General features: G+C 37.9%; 1 protein-coding gene across 1 annotated transcript; it reads right to left on the bottom strand.

Moving 5' to 3' along the window:
* Positions 1-5,444: 5,444 nt before the first annotated feature.
* On the bottom strand, positions 5,445-11,040 carry LOC104105248 (calmodulin calcium-dependent NAD kinase). The gene is made up of 9 exons (XM_009613504.4): positions 10,876-11,040; positions 10,499-10,714; positions 10,181-10,404; positions 9,993-10,051; positions 7,383-7,607; positions 7,177-7,306; positions 6,594-6,910; positions 6,118-6,262; positions 5,445-5,846 (listed from the first exon to the last, which is right to left on the bottom strand). Exons 1-9 carry the CDS (start codon positions 10,883-10,885, stop codon positions 5,604-5,606), a joined length of 1,569 nt encoding a protein of 522 aa, XP_009611799.1. The 5' UTR covers positions 10,886-11,040; the 3' UTR covers positions 5,445-5,603.
* Positions 11,041-18,068: the final 7,028 nt, after the last annotated feature.

Below are 18,068 nucleotides of genomic sequence, written 5' to 3'. Positions count from 1 at the left end.
GGCGGCGTAAAGTCGGCCACAAATTCAACTAAAATTTGAGATTTAATGGCGGTCCGGGGCTAATATTCGATATCGTACCCGCTGATCTCTATGACCTATTTGGCCAATCGTTCCGAGAGTTCGAGTTTATGAATTACATTCCTCAATGGGTAAGTAGTTACAAAACATATGGGGTGACATTAAAAGTACGGTTTCAATTTTCTAGAGGCGCTTAACAAAGCGAGCGCTAGTTTTTCTAGGTGAGGGTATTTAGTTTCGGTCTCGCCTAGAGTCCTGCTAACAGAATAGATTGGAAATTGCGTACCTTCCTCTTCCCGGACTAGGACTCCACTTACCGCTATCTCGGATACTACTAAGTGTAGGTATAGTTGTTCGTCTGTCTTCGGAGTATTAAGCAGAGGTGGGCTCGAGAGATACCGCTCGAGTTCCTCCAAGGCTCGTTGGCACTCCGGGGTCCATGAGAAGTTATTCTTTTTCTTCAACAGTGAGAAAGACCGGTGGCTCTTGTCGGAAAACCTCGAGATGAATCTCCCCAGGGCGGCTATGTGTCCGGTTAATCTTTGAACAACCTTGATGTTATCCACAACAGTGATATCTTCGATGGACTTGATCTTATCGGGATTAATCTCGATTCCCCGATTGGAATTTTGATACCATGAACCCGAGGAATTTTCCGGACCCGACTCTGAATGCATATTTCTACGGGTTAAGCTTCATATTGTACTTCTTCAATATGCTGCAGGTTTCCTGCAAATGTTTCAAATAGTCCTATGCTCGCAGGGACTTAACCAATATATCGCCAATGTAAACCTTCATTGATTTTCCTATTTATTCTTCGAACATACGATTTACTAGGCGTTGGCAAGTGGCATAAGTATTTTTTAGTCCGAATGGAATTACGTTATAGCAGTAGGTACCGAACTTAGTGATGAAGGACATTTTTTCCTAATCGTCCGGGTCCATCCGAATTTGGTTGTACCCGGAATAGGCGCGTGCCGACCATCGCATCGATCATGCGATCGATGTTGGGCAAGGGGAAAAAATATTTGGGGCATGCCTTATTCAAATTTTTATAGTCCACACACATTCTTAATATATTCCCTATTTTAGGGAATACAACTACGTTTGCTTACTAATCTGGGTACTTAACTTCCTGGATAGACCCTATTTTAAGGAGTTTATATACCTCGTCCTTGATGAACGCATGCTTGACCTCAGACTGGGGTCTCCTCTTCTGCTTGACCAGGTGGAATTTGGGTCCAGGCTCAGCTTGTGAGTGATTATTTCTGCAGGGATCCCTGTCATATCAAGGTGGGACCAAGCGAAACAATCTATGTTAGCCATGAGGAATTGAATGAGTTTTTCCTGAGTTCGGGACAAATCCCGTGCCCAGGTATACCTTTCGATCGGGTGAGTTCTCGATCAGTACGACTTGGTCCAGTTCCTCGACTATCGATTTGGTAGCATCAGAATCGTCGGGGGCTATAAAAGACCTAGGAACCCCAGAATCGTCATCTTCATCGTTCCCCTGCTTCTCTGGTTGGGTCAGGGCCGGTGTAGGTAATTGTTATTTGACTTCTTGCTTGGCAGCCGAACCCAGACCTTTTGTCATTGTAAGTGCGGATACCGGGACCACCTCGTCGACCGTGAACATCTCCTTTGCAGCCGGTTGTTCTCCGTAAACTATTTTTATCCCTCCTAGCATTGGGAATTTCATCACTTGGTGCAGAGTCGAGGGTACCACCCTCATATTGTGGATCCATGGCCTTCCGAATAGAGTGTTATACCTCATGTCTCATTCGATTACATAGAACTTGGCTTCCTGAATAATCCCGACGATGTTCACCGATAATGTTATCTCCCATTTATTGGTCTCACATGCCATGTTAAATCCTTTTAGGACCCGGACTGCAGGCACAATCTGATCTTGTAGACCGAGCTATTCCACGACCCTCAATCTGATGATATTGGCCAAGCTACCTGGATCAATTAATACACGTTTAACTCGAGATTTATTTATGAGTACATATATTACCAGTGCATCATTTTCGGGATGCACGATCCCTTCAGTGCCCTCGTCGTTGAAAGACAAGGTTCCCTCTGACATGTAATCCCGATTCTGTTTTTCCTATGTGATGGATACTTTGGTGTTCTTCAGCATCGGCCCGTGGGGAATGTCGACCCCGCCGATGATCATGTTAATGACGTGCTGAAGTTCGTCCTGCTCGATCTATTTATTAGAATCTCTATTCCTGAAATGGTTCTTGGCTCGATCGCTCAGGAACTCTCGGAGATGTCCGTTATTGAATAACCAGGCTACTTCCTCTCTCAATTGTCGGTAGTCCTCCGTTCTGTGGTTGTGAGTGCCATGATATTTTCACATTAGGTTAGGATCCCTTTGGGTTGGATCAGACTGTAGATGTCGAGGCCATTTGGTGTCTCTGATGCGTCCGATGATGGTTATGATGGTAGCAACATCGACATTGAAGTTGTACTCTGATAACCTCGGTGCTTCATCAAAACCGTTTTTGCTTGTGAGTCCTCGGTTATTTTGACTCTGATCATTCCTCCTTTCATTTCCCGCAGGGTTTCATCCAGATCTGTTACCCCTACGATCACCGATGTACGGCTGATATCTGTCCCTACTGGGCCTTGGCTCACGATTAATGTCTCTTTTGGGTCTGTCACTGGCTCGGATAGGATAAACAAACCCGAAAGGGGCTCCGAGCTGATCATCTTCGACTCTAATCTTTGACTGATATCGGTTATGCACGTCGGCCTAAGTTACAGCCGGATATTCTACCATATTTTGCTTCAACTACTACGAAGCCAACGAGCTTCAAGTATTGAGTCCTTGGGTGAAGGCCTGAACGGCCCAATCATCCGCGACCGGAGGCAGGTCCATCCGTTCCATTTGAAACCGGGACAAGAATTCTCTGAGCATCTCATTATCCCTCTGTTTTACTTTGAAAAGGTTCGACTTTCTGGTCTCGATCTTGATAGCCCCGACATGTTCTTTTACCAAGGAATCTGCAAGCACAACAAACGAGTCAATAGAGTTAGGAAGTAGGTTGTGATACCTTATCATAGCTCCTTTTGACAAGGTCTCTCTGAATTTTTTTCAGCAAGATAAATTCAATCTCGTCATCCTCTAAGTCATTCCCCTTGATGGCACACGTGTATGAGGTCACATGTTTATTTGGGTCAGTTGTCCCATTGTACTTAGGAATTTCAGGTATACGAAACTTTTTAGGGATTGACTTCGGGGCTATGCTCGGAGGGAAGGGCTTCTGAACAAACTTCTTGGAGTCTAGGCCTTTCAATATCAGTGGCGCTCCGGGAATTTGGTCGAACCTGGAGTTGTAAGTCTCCACCTTATTGTCGTTAGCTTCGATTTTCTTTTCTCCCGTTTCCACCCACTTTTTCAATTCCTCGATCATCTTTTATTATTTCGGGGTTGGTTCTGGGTTCAACTTCACTTGGCCTATCTGCGGCTGGTTCATTTCCGCGAGTATTTTTTCGGGATGATTCGTGCTTAACTCTATTGGGAGCGCGACTTCGGTTCTGCAGTTGGGCTATCACTGCCTGCTGAGCCTGCAGCATTTCCAAGATCACCCGTAAGCTGATTCCATCTCCTTCACCGTCAAAAACATTTTGAGCTACCGACCAGACTCTCCCGCGGATGCTATTCTCAGGATCGGTGGGCAAATTCGTGTTGATGGCCACATGTGAGCTGGCGTCGATCGGGTCCGCGACCGGAATTCCATTGGGATCGGCGGGAGGAACCTCATTACCGAGTGCTATATTGTTGGTCTTGCCATGGTGGCCAGATTCAGCATCCGCGTTTATAGGGGCAGATTGAGAGTTTGATATTTTAACGTAGACCTGAAATCAAAGATACTTCAAAGTACAAGTGTAAAATAGAGTGTGTTACAGGAATTTGTATCAAATTGCCGCTATTATCTTTAGCCCCACGGTGGACGCCAAACTGTTTACCCTCAAATGGGGATAACAATCGAATTTATAAGTGGTTTTAATGATACACGAATTAATTTGATACAGAGCAATAAATTAAGTAGAATCGAAGAAACAAAGATAAATTAAATTTAAACCACACAAGTAAGATAGTTCCAGCCTTAGTGAAATAGTCACCCTTGAGTCGGGCTCACCACGACCGACACCAATGAAAAGGAGCAAGAGCTAGTGACAGAAAAAATAATAATATATTACTTTTGAGTGCGTGTTACAATATGTTTCATGAATTATCAGACCCCCTTTATATAGTATGGGAGTCCTACTTTAGGTATAACTATATTAAAGGTAAAATATCTTCCGATTTACTGATTGTCGGTTCCATATCGATACGTGCCGAGATCCGCACCGTGATATCCAGCCGGTCACGGATGTTTCGGCCTTCTGTTGGCTATGCTTGATTGTCCGACAATGTTCTTCGAGGTCGTTCGAGGCTAGGACCGATTCCGGAACCATGATCTCGACATTTTCGAGGGCAGGCGTCATGCCCCCAGATTCTGGCTCGGTGGGACTTTTGGCTTGATTTCGGTCCCTTGCTACTATGTCTCGAGCCTGACTTATCTTGTCGGAGGCCGAGATGCACCACGAGCTCGATTTCGCCCGTATACAATTTATTATCCTTAATGATATATGATGTAGTCACTAATCTTCATTGAATCTGTTTTGGCCTAATTTTACCATTTCTAAATTACAGACTAGCTGCCTTTGGTCGATCTTCGACTTTTGATTGTTGAAAATTTCTGTGTCCTTTCTGTTAGAGACCTTTGCTTTACATTTTGTCCTCAAGCAATTGCTTTACATGTTGAAAACGTATTCTTCAACATGGTTAATTGATTCAAGTGTCAATAGTAACTTCAAGAAATTGGGTACATGTTTAGTTTTGTGAATCATAATATCATAACCCTTTCCCTGAAGTGTTGTTTTTATATTTTAATTTGGAATGAAATTGTTACATTACGATTTTGGTTCCCGTGTCGTTCAGAAGCCACCGTTGATTCTTTACCATTACCGATAAAGTTTCCAAAGATAATTGTTAAAGTGTATATTGATATTAATCTAAATTAGACAGTTGGTCTAAACTCTAAAGCTCTAATATGCTATGTGATTCTTTATTCTATTATTTTCAATAAGAACTTTAGTTCATCAGTCTAAAGATAATGTTGAATTTGTAACTCTTAACTTGCTTAATATTATGTTGAATACTTTATTATACTAATGTCACAAAGAACTAAATCAAATGAAGAACTATGGCTCACTGGCCTAGAGTTATTAAAAATTATTGTTGAAGTGTCAATTAATATTAGTCTAGACTTTAGACTATTGGTCCGATGTTTGAATGTGCTATCTGATTCCTTAATAAAAACTGTAGATCATCAGTCCAAATATAATATTGAACCAGTTAGTAAACTTGCTAATCCTAAACCAGAAAAGCTGGAATATATAGTTAAACGAAAAGGAAAAAACCCAAGAAAGTGCCGGGCATCCAAATTCAAATGACTGTAACATTAATCTTTCGGCATTTGAACAAAATAAAAATAACAAAAAATAGCGACAATAGAAAAGATGTCGTTCTAAAGCAATTTAGGCCGATATTCAATTTTTCGAATGGCAGCTTTGAGCTCTTGCTGGAGAATAGACCTAGTAGGTAACAAAACCATGTCATTCCAGACTGAACCAGGCTGGGATAATTCATCTTTTGGGTAGAGCTCGTATATGGACTCGGCTTCTTCATTCACATTTCTTACCATTTCCAAACATTTGATGTCTTCCGGTTCCACCAACATTTTATTCTCTCCATCTTTCCATGCTATTAACTGCATGTATTTTAATACAACAAGATGATATGAATGGTCTATTTATTTTCTGCAAGGGTTAAGGTGACACTAAAATAATTTGCAACGGCCGAATAATGAAAATTCACATATGATTGTGTTAGTGTGTGGCACTTAAATAAATTAAGGTAAATCCTTAGAACTCCAATAAGTTTTTCAATTTCATCTAGGAATATGCATGTCTACGGTACGTTCCACGAATGTTCTAATTAGGAATTGAACGCAGCAAATACAATAGAGATAAGAATCTTACCGTTGGTTTGGAGCCTAAAACGTTGGTGCAGTAGAGCCTGGCGTTATCAACAATATCACAGTACTTGGGAAATGCGTTTGCAAATCTCTTGTGAGATTTCAGTTGAGGCTTCACTCTAACTGCCCTCCCTGTTCCTATAGCTCTCCTGCATAAAGATTTCACAAGGAAAAAGATAAATTAAAAGAAAAAAGAAGAAGTTATTTCTAAGTTCCAAATTGTAGAAATTCAGACTAAAGAACTTTTACTCTATAATTTAAGTAAAAAAATAATAATATCTCTAGACCTAGTGGGAAACATGGCTAGGCTCCAGACTAGAGAAGACGGGTGGAATTGATAGAAGGTTTTGTCCATGTTTCGCTAGTGAAATTGATAGATTCTTTTGAGTATCAAATACTACATCTAAAGGTTTGAGAAATTATTAAGAAATGTTTAACAAACCATATGCGTATATCTTAATTATTAGAAGTAATATATACCTGATGCCTCTAACAACAGCTAGGTAAGGATCACATACAACTCCCACCAATTCAATTCTGTAAGGTTTAGTGATCTTAGCCTCTTCTCCTTGTTCCTGTTCAACTTGTTCCCAATAATTTTCAGTAACTGTTCCATCCTCTGCAACCTTGTATCCTTCCCCCATTCGATACCGATGTTTGTGTACGTTTCTTGCCATGGCTATGGTCTGCTCAACAAATGGTACCCATGACAAGGTTCCATCCATTATAACATCGCGCCCTTCGTTAAGAGCTGTGACTAGGAGGGAAGATGCTGCATCTGTTGAATTTTGATGTACCTGTTTATATATTTTGAACAGTTTCTTGTTAAATTCACATGGCCAAGATTGCATAAGTCAGTGGCGGATCGATTATGGGTTCCTGAGCACCCTAGAGCTAAACATTATTACTTATATTAAAAATTAGTAATTCATATAAATACATTAATTAACGTAACTAAGCACTCAGACTCGGTAGTAATTTTCAGATTAAAAATAGTTGAGCACCTACAATTTGAAAATCCTGGCATAAGTATACAGTAAAAATTCATAGCAAGTGTTGTTACCAATTCAGCAGTTTGAAGCATGTCGTGATGATGACCTCTTGAGCTAAGGGCTCTGTAAATTACATCAGTTTCCTTGAAAGCATCTGCCTCTACCACTACTGCATTTGCAGCTGCTTCGGACCAAAATGACCTGCCAAAAACATTGTTGTCAAAATTTGTAAATGAATTGCAAATAAAAGGAAAATAGAGATGAAATTAGTACGTACTGTTTAAGGATGTCTTTGAGGACAGTGGATTTGCCAGCACCCATGCCACCACCCATGAGTAGGAGCACTGGACTTCGTTGACTGTGAGCCACAGGGACCATAACGTCTGTACATTTGGAGTCCCCATTTGATGATACTGTTCCAATTGCCTTCATCTCCTCTACCAGCGTTGAAAATACCCTTGTCACTTTTAGGTCCTTTGTTATCTTCTCGAACCTCTGTTTCCTACATTCTCCCACCAATATTAGTCAATAATTGCTGTTTGCTGTTCCTACGTTCAAGTTATTTCCGTGTGATTTATAATAGATCAGTCATTGGTGCTATCAGGGTAGGCAAGGGCGATCCGTCCATAAAGCGGGTAAAACAATTGCTTTAGGCCCCACATTTATGAGGGCCCATTTTTTGGTTATACCTAAAATAAAATAAAAATTAAAAATAAAAACTATAAAGTGAAACAATACATGGGAAGTTTGCATAAAAAGAGAACACAAATTTGAGATAGTGGACCACAACTTTTTCGAGCATAACTTTCTCGAGCAAAGTAAAAATTTTGTGTGCACTATATTATATTTTTATACTTTGTTCTTCAATTTATTATTCATGCCTCCATTCTGCAATAGCCAAAGATCAAGCATTATCGTGGAGTTTCAAAGTTCAGAGTTCAGCGTATTGATTCAAGAAATAGTGGAAATTTTTTTGTTCGTTCTATTTTCATAATTCAAGTCTTACGACAAGCATACTCGAGCAGAAAATTTAATTTGATATCAAGTTATCCGTTCTTGAACCAGGTTCTATCATTCTATCTTTTTATTATTTTCTCATCTAAAATTTAATATTTTGCTATTTAGTGCATTTTTAGATTATTTATTAGAAGATAAGTATGTCAAATAGAAAGTATGAATCGTTATGAAAAACTCAAGAAAAGAAGAAGAATTCAAAGTCTAATACAATCTCAAAAAGGTGCTCTTGATAATTTTTTTTTGATTATAAGAAAATTATTAGTAACTTTGCATCTAATAAAGCTAGAAAAATTGACTTCAAATAACAAAAAAAAAATTATAAACATTAAGGCCCCTCATTAAAGTTTGGCTTTAGGCCCCAAAATACGTCGGGCCACCCTGAGGATAGGCTGCCTACATCACACCCTCTTGAGGTTCCTGAACCCTGTATGAACGCGAGATACTTTGTGCAACGGGCTGATCCTTTCTTTTTAGACTTTTAATCTTACTACACGCAGTAATGAAATCAGATTTTCGTATCAATTTAGCTTGTGCATGACTACATGGGTTTGGGTCTAGGAATTTATTAAACACGTTACTTTCTATCTTAAGTTAATGTGTATTTGCTTTATTTTTCAAGGCGTTGTTATACGTACACGTTGTTTTTCTATAAGAACTATATATATACATACAAAATGGTGACATTACTTGGTTGGAAGTGTCTGCCATGAATTGAGCAACTCTAGTACGTCTCTTCATATCTATCAATGAGTCAAGATTTTCCTTTGTCATAGTTTTACTAAAAGTGGATATGCCTAATTCCATGATTCCATCTACCTCAAAGAAAAGGAATAGTAAAATAATCGTTTTGGAGGAGAGTCGCGCTGTCTTTACAACTTGCAATTTCAACAAAAGACATCCCATCTCTAGATTTTTTCTATTCCATTATTTACAACATGCCATATCTCAAAAAGTTAGAATAAGAAGAAGAATATTTTTAAGAAAAAAATAGTACCAATCGTTCGAAGTAGCTCCAAGATGTCATTTCCAAATTGTATGTACATTTTTCTTTGTTCCCTAGCTACTTCCTTCTATCTTCTCCTTTTTTTAAAATATATATGTTAAACTTTACCCTCCAAATCCCCAACGGTGACTTTTATTACTTCCTCTCATTGCTAAAATAGACAGATAAAGGATTCTTTCATCTATTTCTCACTTGTGGAAGGGGACCAGTTGCTACTAGTTTGACAACCTAGAATTGTACAAAAAAAATTGGAAAAAAAAACTTTGTCTAGTTGTATTTTCTGCATGCTTGAAGAAAATAGCAAAAAATTAAGATATTATATTATTTTGTACTAATAACTACTGTATTTATTTAAATCCTTAAATTTTTGTTTTCAGATTACATGAAAGTTTTAAACATGCTGTTTGGATTCTCAAACCCTCCTTTCAGATTGACCACACAACTTAAAATAAAAGTTTGATTTTTACAATGCCTTTTAATATAACTTGTAAAGATGAATGAAATTATTGTCAGTATGCTGAATAAGATGAAAACAAAATTGGTGGTCGTCGATTTCAAATCCCATCATGTAAGAGTATTGACAATAGGCCTAACAAAATTGACAGAAAATACTTCAGCTCGAAACGACAGTTCATTATCCACCAGTATAAATTTCGTATCCCATTTGTTCACCATTATTAATTTGTTTAAAATGTACAGCGCATAACTAGAAATAATACTACTCCAATAAAATAAGGTTTATAGTGAAAAGTATTTCAAAATACTTTAATAAATTATGATAACAGCTTAATATTTAACTAACGCGAAATCCAGGAAGAAAATACTATAATAATAATGTGATATAAAAATATGTTCACTTATTATTACCTTGTAGCTGCCAGCACCAAATCCTTGAGTCTTTTTTGATCAGAATCAACACTTAACACCTTCAACAAAAAAGACGTTGACCTTTAATTAGCTTGTGGTTTATCAAAAATCTTTTTGTAATTTCTTGCTTCTTGATTTTCTCTATTTAAAAAGAAAATGGAAATCAATACTCATAGATCGATACATACCTGGCTAATGAATACAGAAGCTTTACTCCAATGGAAAGCAAAATAAGCAAGAATACACCTCTCTAATTCATTCTCCAACTTTATATACAAAGATTCAGCATCTTCTTCATTAGCAAAGTATTCAAATATGGTATTATCACACCCTTTGGATCTCCTCAAATATTCCTGTACTAGCTCTCCTAAGCGAGGACACTCACTTTCATCTTTAAACCCCAATTGCCTTGCTATACAATACAAGATAAAAAGCTTCAAATAATCAAGAACATAAACTGGAAAAAAACGACAAAATTAAATTAATCGAAAATAAAAAGTACTGACCAACATAATGGGAAAACTTTTCGAGTTTACCAGCACGACCAGATTCAGTTCTGTCCAAAATAGGAGTAAGGGGATTGAAATTTATTTGATTATCATCAACTTTGGAAGATTTGGATTTAGATTTAGAAGATTTGTGAAGATGCATGGCGAAAACAGATATAATTCCCACAAGACTTGCAACCAATATATGTGAAGCAACCACTTTTCCATAGCTATCTGCATATATAGAGATTTATATATAAGAAAGAGAAAACACTTTTAGAAGAATATGTAATCATATACAGACCACATATAGTGATGATATTTTGACAAAAGACGAGGTCAACAATTCAAACTTTAGAATTAATGGGAGAGGGGGAAGGGACTTAGTGGGTTACATTTCAGCATGTTTTGTTGCTGTAGAAGAAATAATCTTTCAACTAGGAGTTGAACTTTCTTTCTTGGTTTCTGCCTTTTTCAGCTGAAAATGAAAATTTCTTGGGGAATTAATGGAAGAGTTAATGTGGATAAAATAGATATAAAGGCATTCTCCTTTCCAGAGGATGCTGCATATATTATATTATATCAATATATATATTTTTTAAGGTGAGGTGGTGGACCTGAAAGAAATAAAATATGAATTTTATTTTCTAACTACCATAATATTCCAAGTTGCAACTACTACGATTTCACCATTAATTGACTACTCTCGTTTTTTCCATTATGATAGACCTTTATTTACTGACCACATGTAATTTATCGTAAAGTATACTTTAGATATTTGAGTACAATAAGGAAATATATATTACAAGTAGTAGTAAGTACTATTTTTCATTTTTATTAAATGTACTATCCAGGCTAGCGCACCTCGACTAATTTATCGGGTTACCGGCTATCTCTCACTAGCAATAGTTTTCAAGTAACTCTGTCCACCAAAACTTGAATAGATGAGAAGAAATCATCTAGTGTTTCTTGTTTTTGCTGGGATTTGAACCTAAAAATTCATGATTCCCAACAAAATTTATTTTGAAAAGACAAAAAAACTATATTTAAAAGTCTTAATTCCTTCAGAAAAAATATTTTGTTTAAATTTCGGGAGACCATAAAGTTATAGTTTTGGGACAAGAGAGTACTAATTTAGTACTGTAATTATCTTTTAAAGGGAGAGATACAGGCTATAATGGCTCAAAATTATGCACCAGTATTTTATAAGTCTAACTAATTCTGCAGAATCTTCCGTTACGAATGGATAATGTGAAATCAAACTCACATGGTACGTTAGGTGCCAACTTCCAAGCACAAAAATAAAATAGCAGGACTCAATGAACTCGAGGGTAATTAATTTATATAAATAGATTTCTCTTTCGTGCGTGATAACTTAGAGATCACTAAGAATAAAATAATGAAATATTCTCCGACTTTTAAAACTTATACATAGACTTGATACTGACTTGATAAAATTTTGTTTAAACAAGGATAACCCCTTTCATCAGCTAATTCCGTCGAACAAACGTGTTTATCTTCAAAATCAGATAACAATTCAATTTATTAGTGGTTAAAAGGATATGTGGATTAATTTGATACAAAGCGATAAATTAGTTTGCAATTAAAATAAATAGCGATACAATAACTGCAAACCACAGGAATTGGATGATTTCAATTTTAGAATGCAGCCACCCTTGAATTGAATACAGTTTTATTGACAGAAAAATATCAAAGAGTAAGAGCTTGAAAAATATATTGCTTATGAGTGTATGTTACCATCTCCTAATGAATTGTCAAGTCCTCTTTATATATTAGGAGGGATCTACCTTTTAAGGTATTATTCTATTGTTCTATAAAAGGTAAAAGTCTTTGATTTGCTAACCGTTGGCTCCCTTTTTGAGTCGTCCCGTGATTTCTGCCATAATAATTGGTTAATGGCGAGAATTAGAGTTGCGCATAATTTGGTAAATACCGAATTACCGTACCGAAATCGAAAATTTTGATATTTGGTATTCGGTATTTTGGTATTTGGTATGATATTTGGTTTAAGTTTTTTAAAAAATTAGTATTAAGTATGGTATTTGGTATTTTAAAATAAAATACCGAAATACCGATACCGTACCGAAATATATATTATATTACACAAAACACATATTATCAATTATAACATAAATATAAAAAATCTAAAATTTTACTTTCCTTTATTCTCTAAATTAATCAATTTACTCTAAACAAGTAACAAGACATTTTTAATGATCAAATTATTCTTTTATGTAAAGTTTTCTCTCTATGGGTCGATATTTGATGGTTTTGGACAAAATTTTTGTCAACAAACATTTTCAGTTTTGTATTTTTGAGTACTTTAATTAAGAATATTAGAGTTTATGGCTCTATGCACTAGTTAGTATTCAAACCGAATAAACCGAAGTTACCGAACCGAATAAACCGAAATCGAAAGAAGAAAAACCGAACCATACCAAATTTAATTTGGTAGGGTATTGGTATAGGATTTTAAGAAACCGAATACCGAAAATACCGAACCGAAATATCTAACTACCGTACCGATCGACGAACCCCTAGCGAGAATTATGGACCCTTGTCAGATGAGTTGGCAAAGCTTTTACCGAGACCCCTAGAAACGGGACGGGTTATGCCTTTGGTTAACTCGAGGGCAAATCTGATAATCTCGATGGCTAGTTTTGATGATGCTTTGGATCTGATCTCGAATATTATATTCCGCCCTTGGCTGACTATGTTGGATGTCAGATCGAACCTCACACTTCAATTTTTACCCAATTACAGATGTAGCGACCTTGGCCCTCCGTTTCACAAGCTCGATCGAACACGGAGCTCGATTTTACCCGTACACAGATAGTCCTCTCATTTTTTGGAGACTCGGTGATGAGAAATGATATGAGCTCTCGATTCTCACTTCGATCAATCATGACATATGCGATAAAACGCAAGCGACAAAAAGTAATTGAACGCCCTATCGGTCCAGTCTTCAAGGCATTAAATGTGTGTCAGTTAATGGTCGATCATCTTGGATGTGAACCACCGTTTGGAAAAACTATAAATACCCTTCAATCCATTAATTACAACATTTTCCATTCCAACTCTTACTCTTGCGTTTTAAGAGAACTTCATCATCCTCATCTTCTGATTTTCTGGCTTTAAGCTTAAGATCTTCCTTCCTTGTTAGTTCTTTGAAATTTCTTCATAAGTTACCTGCTAGTTACACCTACTCCACCTTTACCAACATCTTCTTCTCTCCTCTATTTTGAAAAAATGGCAAAGACTTCAAAATCTGTTCCTAAAAAAGAAAACCCTTCTTCTTCACGACCATCTATTGAAAAAAATGTTTCGTCTGTTGCTGCTGAAGAACCGGTACCGGAACCCCCTCTGAAATCGTTCGTACCTACGGGGTGCCCAACCGGTGCTGATTTTAAGGTCGAGAAAATCTCCTCGGTGCTGGGTCGGTATGAGCCGGTCTCGAGATATATCTTCTCGGTCACCGAGGACGTCCTCTCCAATGTCAAAAAAGATTGTAACTGGGCTGGCAAGCATGTGGTAGTACCCAAGCCCGAGGAAGCCATTACCACCCACGTGGAGAATTTTTTGAGTGTTTACACTTATCCCTTCACGTTGGGTCCCTTGGACCCGGTCATCGTTGCCTTCTGTAAGAGGTACGAGGTGACCCTTTGGTCAAATTCACCCCTCGTTTTGGAGGATGGTAATTCTTCTTCGTTTCTTTATGAGCAAGATCGAGGGGTGTCCCTTCACCATCGATCATTTAATGCGTTTGTATAGTCCCCGACTTTATCAAGGGGGATTAATCAAGCTTGCATGTCGGGCCAGTAAGGCCCCATTCTCGAGCATCGATGAGGATCGGAACCGAGGCTGGTTGGGCCGATTTGTCAGATTTAATCCCGGGCGAGGATATGCCATTTCCTGAAAAATGGAACATGAAACGTAAGTAAAACCTTGCCTTCAAGATTTGTTTTATAGCTTCTCCTTTTCTTTCCTTCCCATCGATATTTTATGATGGTGCAGCTAGTGCGCGAATGCCTGATGCAGTACCTCGACTCAAGGAGTGGGTCGAGGGTATCGCAACACAGAGATCTTACTCCGAGCGCTCATGGCGTGAGCTTTCGAAGGGCCGATGGGAGGCCCGTTCTCATGGTGATATTTTTTCTTTAAGTTACATTTGACCTTATTTTCACGCCGTCGATTTTTAACTCGTTTTAAAGACGTTGAAATGAGGCCTCCATCCGGTGATGATGACATTTTCACCGAGCCCCCTGCTCCGAAGCAGGACAAAGAGAAGAAAAGAAAAAAGGCTTCCAGTTCTCCGGGACCTGAGAAGAAGAGGCCGAGAAAAAGATTGGCGCGTAAGCCCAAGGGAAATGCCGGTGGTCGAGCATTGTCCCCGGACTCACTCTATCGATTAAGAGATGAGTCTGAGGAGGAAGGGGAAGCCTTTGATCTCGTGGCCAATATGCTGCAGCTCGAAGATCAATGGGCCTCTGAACCAGGAGGAGGCAAGGCCGAATTTCATCATGTCGGGGAGGCCGAGGTGGAGGCAAGAGTTGAGATTTACTGAGATGCGGGCAAAGCCTCGCAGGAAGCACTTATTCCGATAGAGATTGCTGAGTCGCCTCATTCACAGAGTCGATGTTTAACGAGACTCAAGAAACAAAAGAACGCCCCATCGAGGGAGCCCACATATCGAACGACCCTTTTCGTGATTTTTTCGATGGCGTGGATTCGACGGCCACGGAGGATGCCATTGGATTTGATGATTTAGAGATACCGAGGAAGATCTTTGTAAGGCCCCGGGAATATTTAGACTCTAAATACGCCGATTACTAGCCTAATATTATGAATGAGATATATTTATTATCGTGATCGTAGTATGTTGTATTTGTCTAGGGGTATATCACAGAATAGTAAATGTTAGACCAATGTCCATGGAGAGCATATGTGGCAAATTTAATGAATATGATTAGACTTACTGTTTTTTAAAAGAAGAATGAAAGTCACTTTCTCTAAGTCTATTGGTTGCTTTTCTAAAGTATTATGACCACTTTTACTAAGATATGGATTTAAGTAATATTTGTGTGGGTCACTAGCTAAGGGTACAAATTAAAGAGAATGGCATATGTAAAAGGAAAAGAAACCAGCAATCCCAATAAGTGTTGGCAATTGGAAAAAGGGGAAAAAAAAGAAAAGAAATATTTTTCTAAGGATTGGAAATAGAAGTTTAAGGAGAACGGCGTACAACTTCTGGCGAGTTACACACGTAACATCTCCCCGTTGACACAGTGCACTAGGTTTCATTCTTTATTAGTTCTTCCTCCTTTGTTCTTTAATTACCAAGTATATATGAAGATAAATATTCTAGTTGTAGACTAGAGTTAAGGTTTAAATGTGTATTTGGAGAAATTTTGAAATAATAAAGTGATAAGATTGAGATGAATTAACTTTTCTACAAAGAAATAGATGACATCCACAGTACATTGGGGGAAAAAATTGTTAGAAAAGCTAAGGTATTTGGCCATGATCTCTTGTACTGGTGGTTTTAGGATATTTTTGAGAAATTTGCTAAAGGACTAAACCTTGTTGAGAAATATATATATATATATATATATATATATATATATATATATATATATATATATATATATATATATATATATATATATGATGGACAGAGAAGTAAATAATTTTAATTGGTATGATTTTCCTTGTTAGGCATGTAAGATGGTTTGAACCAGCAAAGGTTCTTTTGTCCTTTGGCAGTGAAAATTGTTTCCTTAGTTCACTAATTGTTCTATTTATCAGTATCGTGATCGTGACGGTTTCAGAATTGAATTGCGGATCGTCTTGAACGTACGATTGGATCGAAAAGTAAATTGAGGTGAGTTGAGGTTTACTTTCCTAGTAGGAAATTCCATTCTAACTCTTGTGCTCCATATGTTAGATAAAGCTAAGTCATGTCTTCTCGTGATCCAATACTTAGTTCACTTATTCTTATTCAGTACGACATTACATGAATACATACTTATGTGTATTACCAATTGTTATTTGCCTTTATTCGTGATATTCATATTCAGTAGGGAGAAATGGCCAACCTCCTTCAGCGTGAGTGCCATGATGTCAGGGTTACCTACCCCACGCTCGCAGGCGCCAACTGTTTGTTGGGGAGATAGGCCGACACTTCCCCGTACATGTTCCCAGATGCTCACGCACGCAAGGCCATTATGTGTAACAATTAACTTTGTAAAGTTATATCTTAAAATATATATAACTCAGTTTCTATTTCAGATATCAGTTATGGGCTCAATTTCTACATTAAGTTTCAGTTTTAGCTTACAGTTTTAGTTTCCAGCATATTACTTGGTTGTAAAATTTTATATTATTTATACGATTTTTCGTATATCCCTTTTCTTTCTTATATTTTTCAGAAGGTCTCACTCCGCCTTTTTATGAGGTAGCCTATGAGACTTACTGGGTATCCTTTGGTGGTACTTAGCCCGTTTGGGCCTTCTACGTCGTGTGGCAGGAATTGTGGATGCAGGTAATGAGGCACGTGGCTAGAGGGGATATTCTAGATTCAGTTTACATACTCCGTTGATTCATCCCAGCGGCAACGGACCCTTTTCAGACTATTATTTATAATTTTTTTTTACGTTTATTTTATTTTTGGGGGATGCCCCCGTAGGCTATGTATTTTAAATTTTATTTTTCAGATTCTAGAGGTTCATGACTTGTTAGTGGGTCAGTATTAAAATAGTTTGGGATTTATCCTTTATTATTATTATTTTTATCAGTCAATTTAAGAACTGCAACTTGATTAGAATTAATATTTAAGCACGTTAGATTCTTTGCTATTGAACTTGAAGTTTGATACAAATAGTACATGGTTCACTCAACGAGTGATAAGGGTTGAGTGCCAATCACGTCCCATCCCAGTTTGGGGGCATGGCAAGTTGGTATCAAAGCAACCAGGTTTGAGAAGTCCTAAGGAGTTATGAGCCGTGTCTAATAGAGTCTCATTTATGGGTATGTTGTGCACCATACTTATATTTGGGAGGCTGTAGGACATGTTAGGAGAATATCTTTTCTTTTACTCTTACATCGTGCTTTAGAGCTAAATGTTTCAGAATTCTAACACACATTTATCTCTCATTTCAGCGCAAACAAGATGGTTAGAACAAGATCAACTTCATCCTTAACTGCTAACAATGTTGAGATACCAGCTGGTAATCATCAAGAAGCAGAACCAGAGGTTCAAGCCACACCAATAACACCAGCTGCAGTTAGAGCACGTGACAGAGGTAGAGGTAGAGGTAGAGGTCAAAATACTTGGGGTAGAGGTGGAAATGCCAGAGGTAATCAGGCTCGAGGTAGGGCCACTAGACATGCATAAGCTCTACCTCAGCAAGTTATTAATGATCAGGTACCACCACATCAGCAGGATAATCGAATTGACAGAATTTTGGACTTTCTGGAGTCCATAGCCCCTCCGGCTGGTGGTCGGGCTGCACGTGTTCATGCTCCTCCTCAGGACCCTCATGATTCAGATGAAGAGGTTATAGGAGAT

Source organism: Nicotiana tomentosiformis, chromosome 6, assembly GCF_000390325.3.
Source record: "Nicotiana tomentosiformis chromosome 6, ASM39032v3, whole genome shotgun sequence".
Classification (NCBI taxonomy): domain Eukaryota; kingdom Viridiplantae; phylum Streptophyta; class Magnoliopsida; order Solanales; family Solanaceae; genus Nicotiana; species Nicotiana tomentosiformis.
This window is presented reverse-complemented; position numbering and strand designations above follow the sequence as displayed.

Bases quoted from the DNA above. Each gene is read 5' to 3' on its own strand.
- LOC104105248 (XM_009613504.4), bottom strand. The intron at 10,052-10,180 runs GTATGTATCGAT...TTTTTGTTGAAG, and splicing joins CTTCTGTATTCATTAGCCAG to GTGTTAAGTGTTGATTCTGA. The intron at 5,847-6,117 runs GTAAGATTCTTA...AAATACATGCAG, and splicing joins TTTTAGGCTCCAAACCAACG to TTAATAGCATGGAAAGATGG.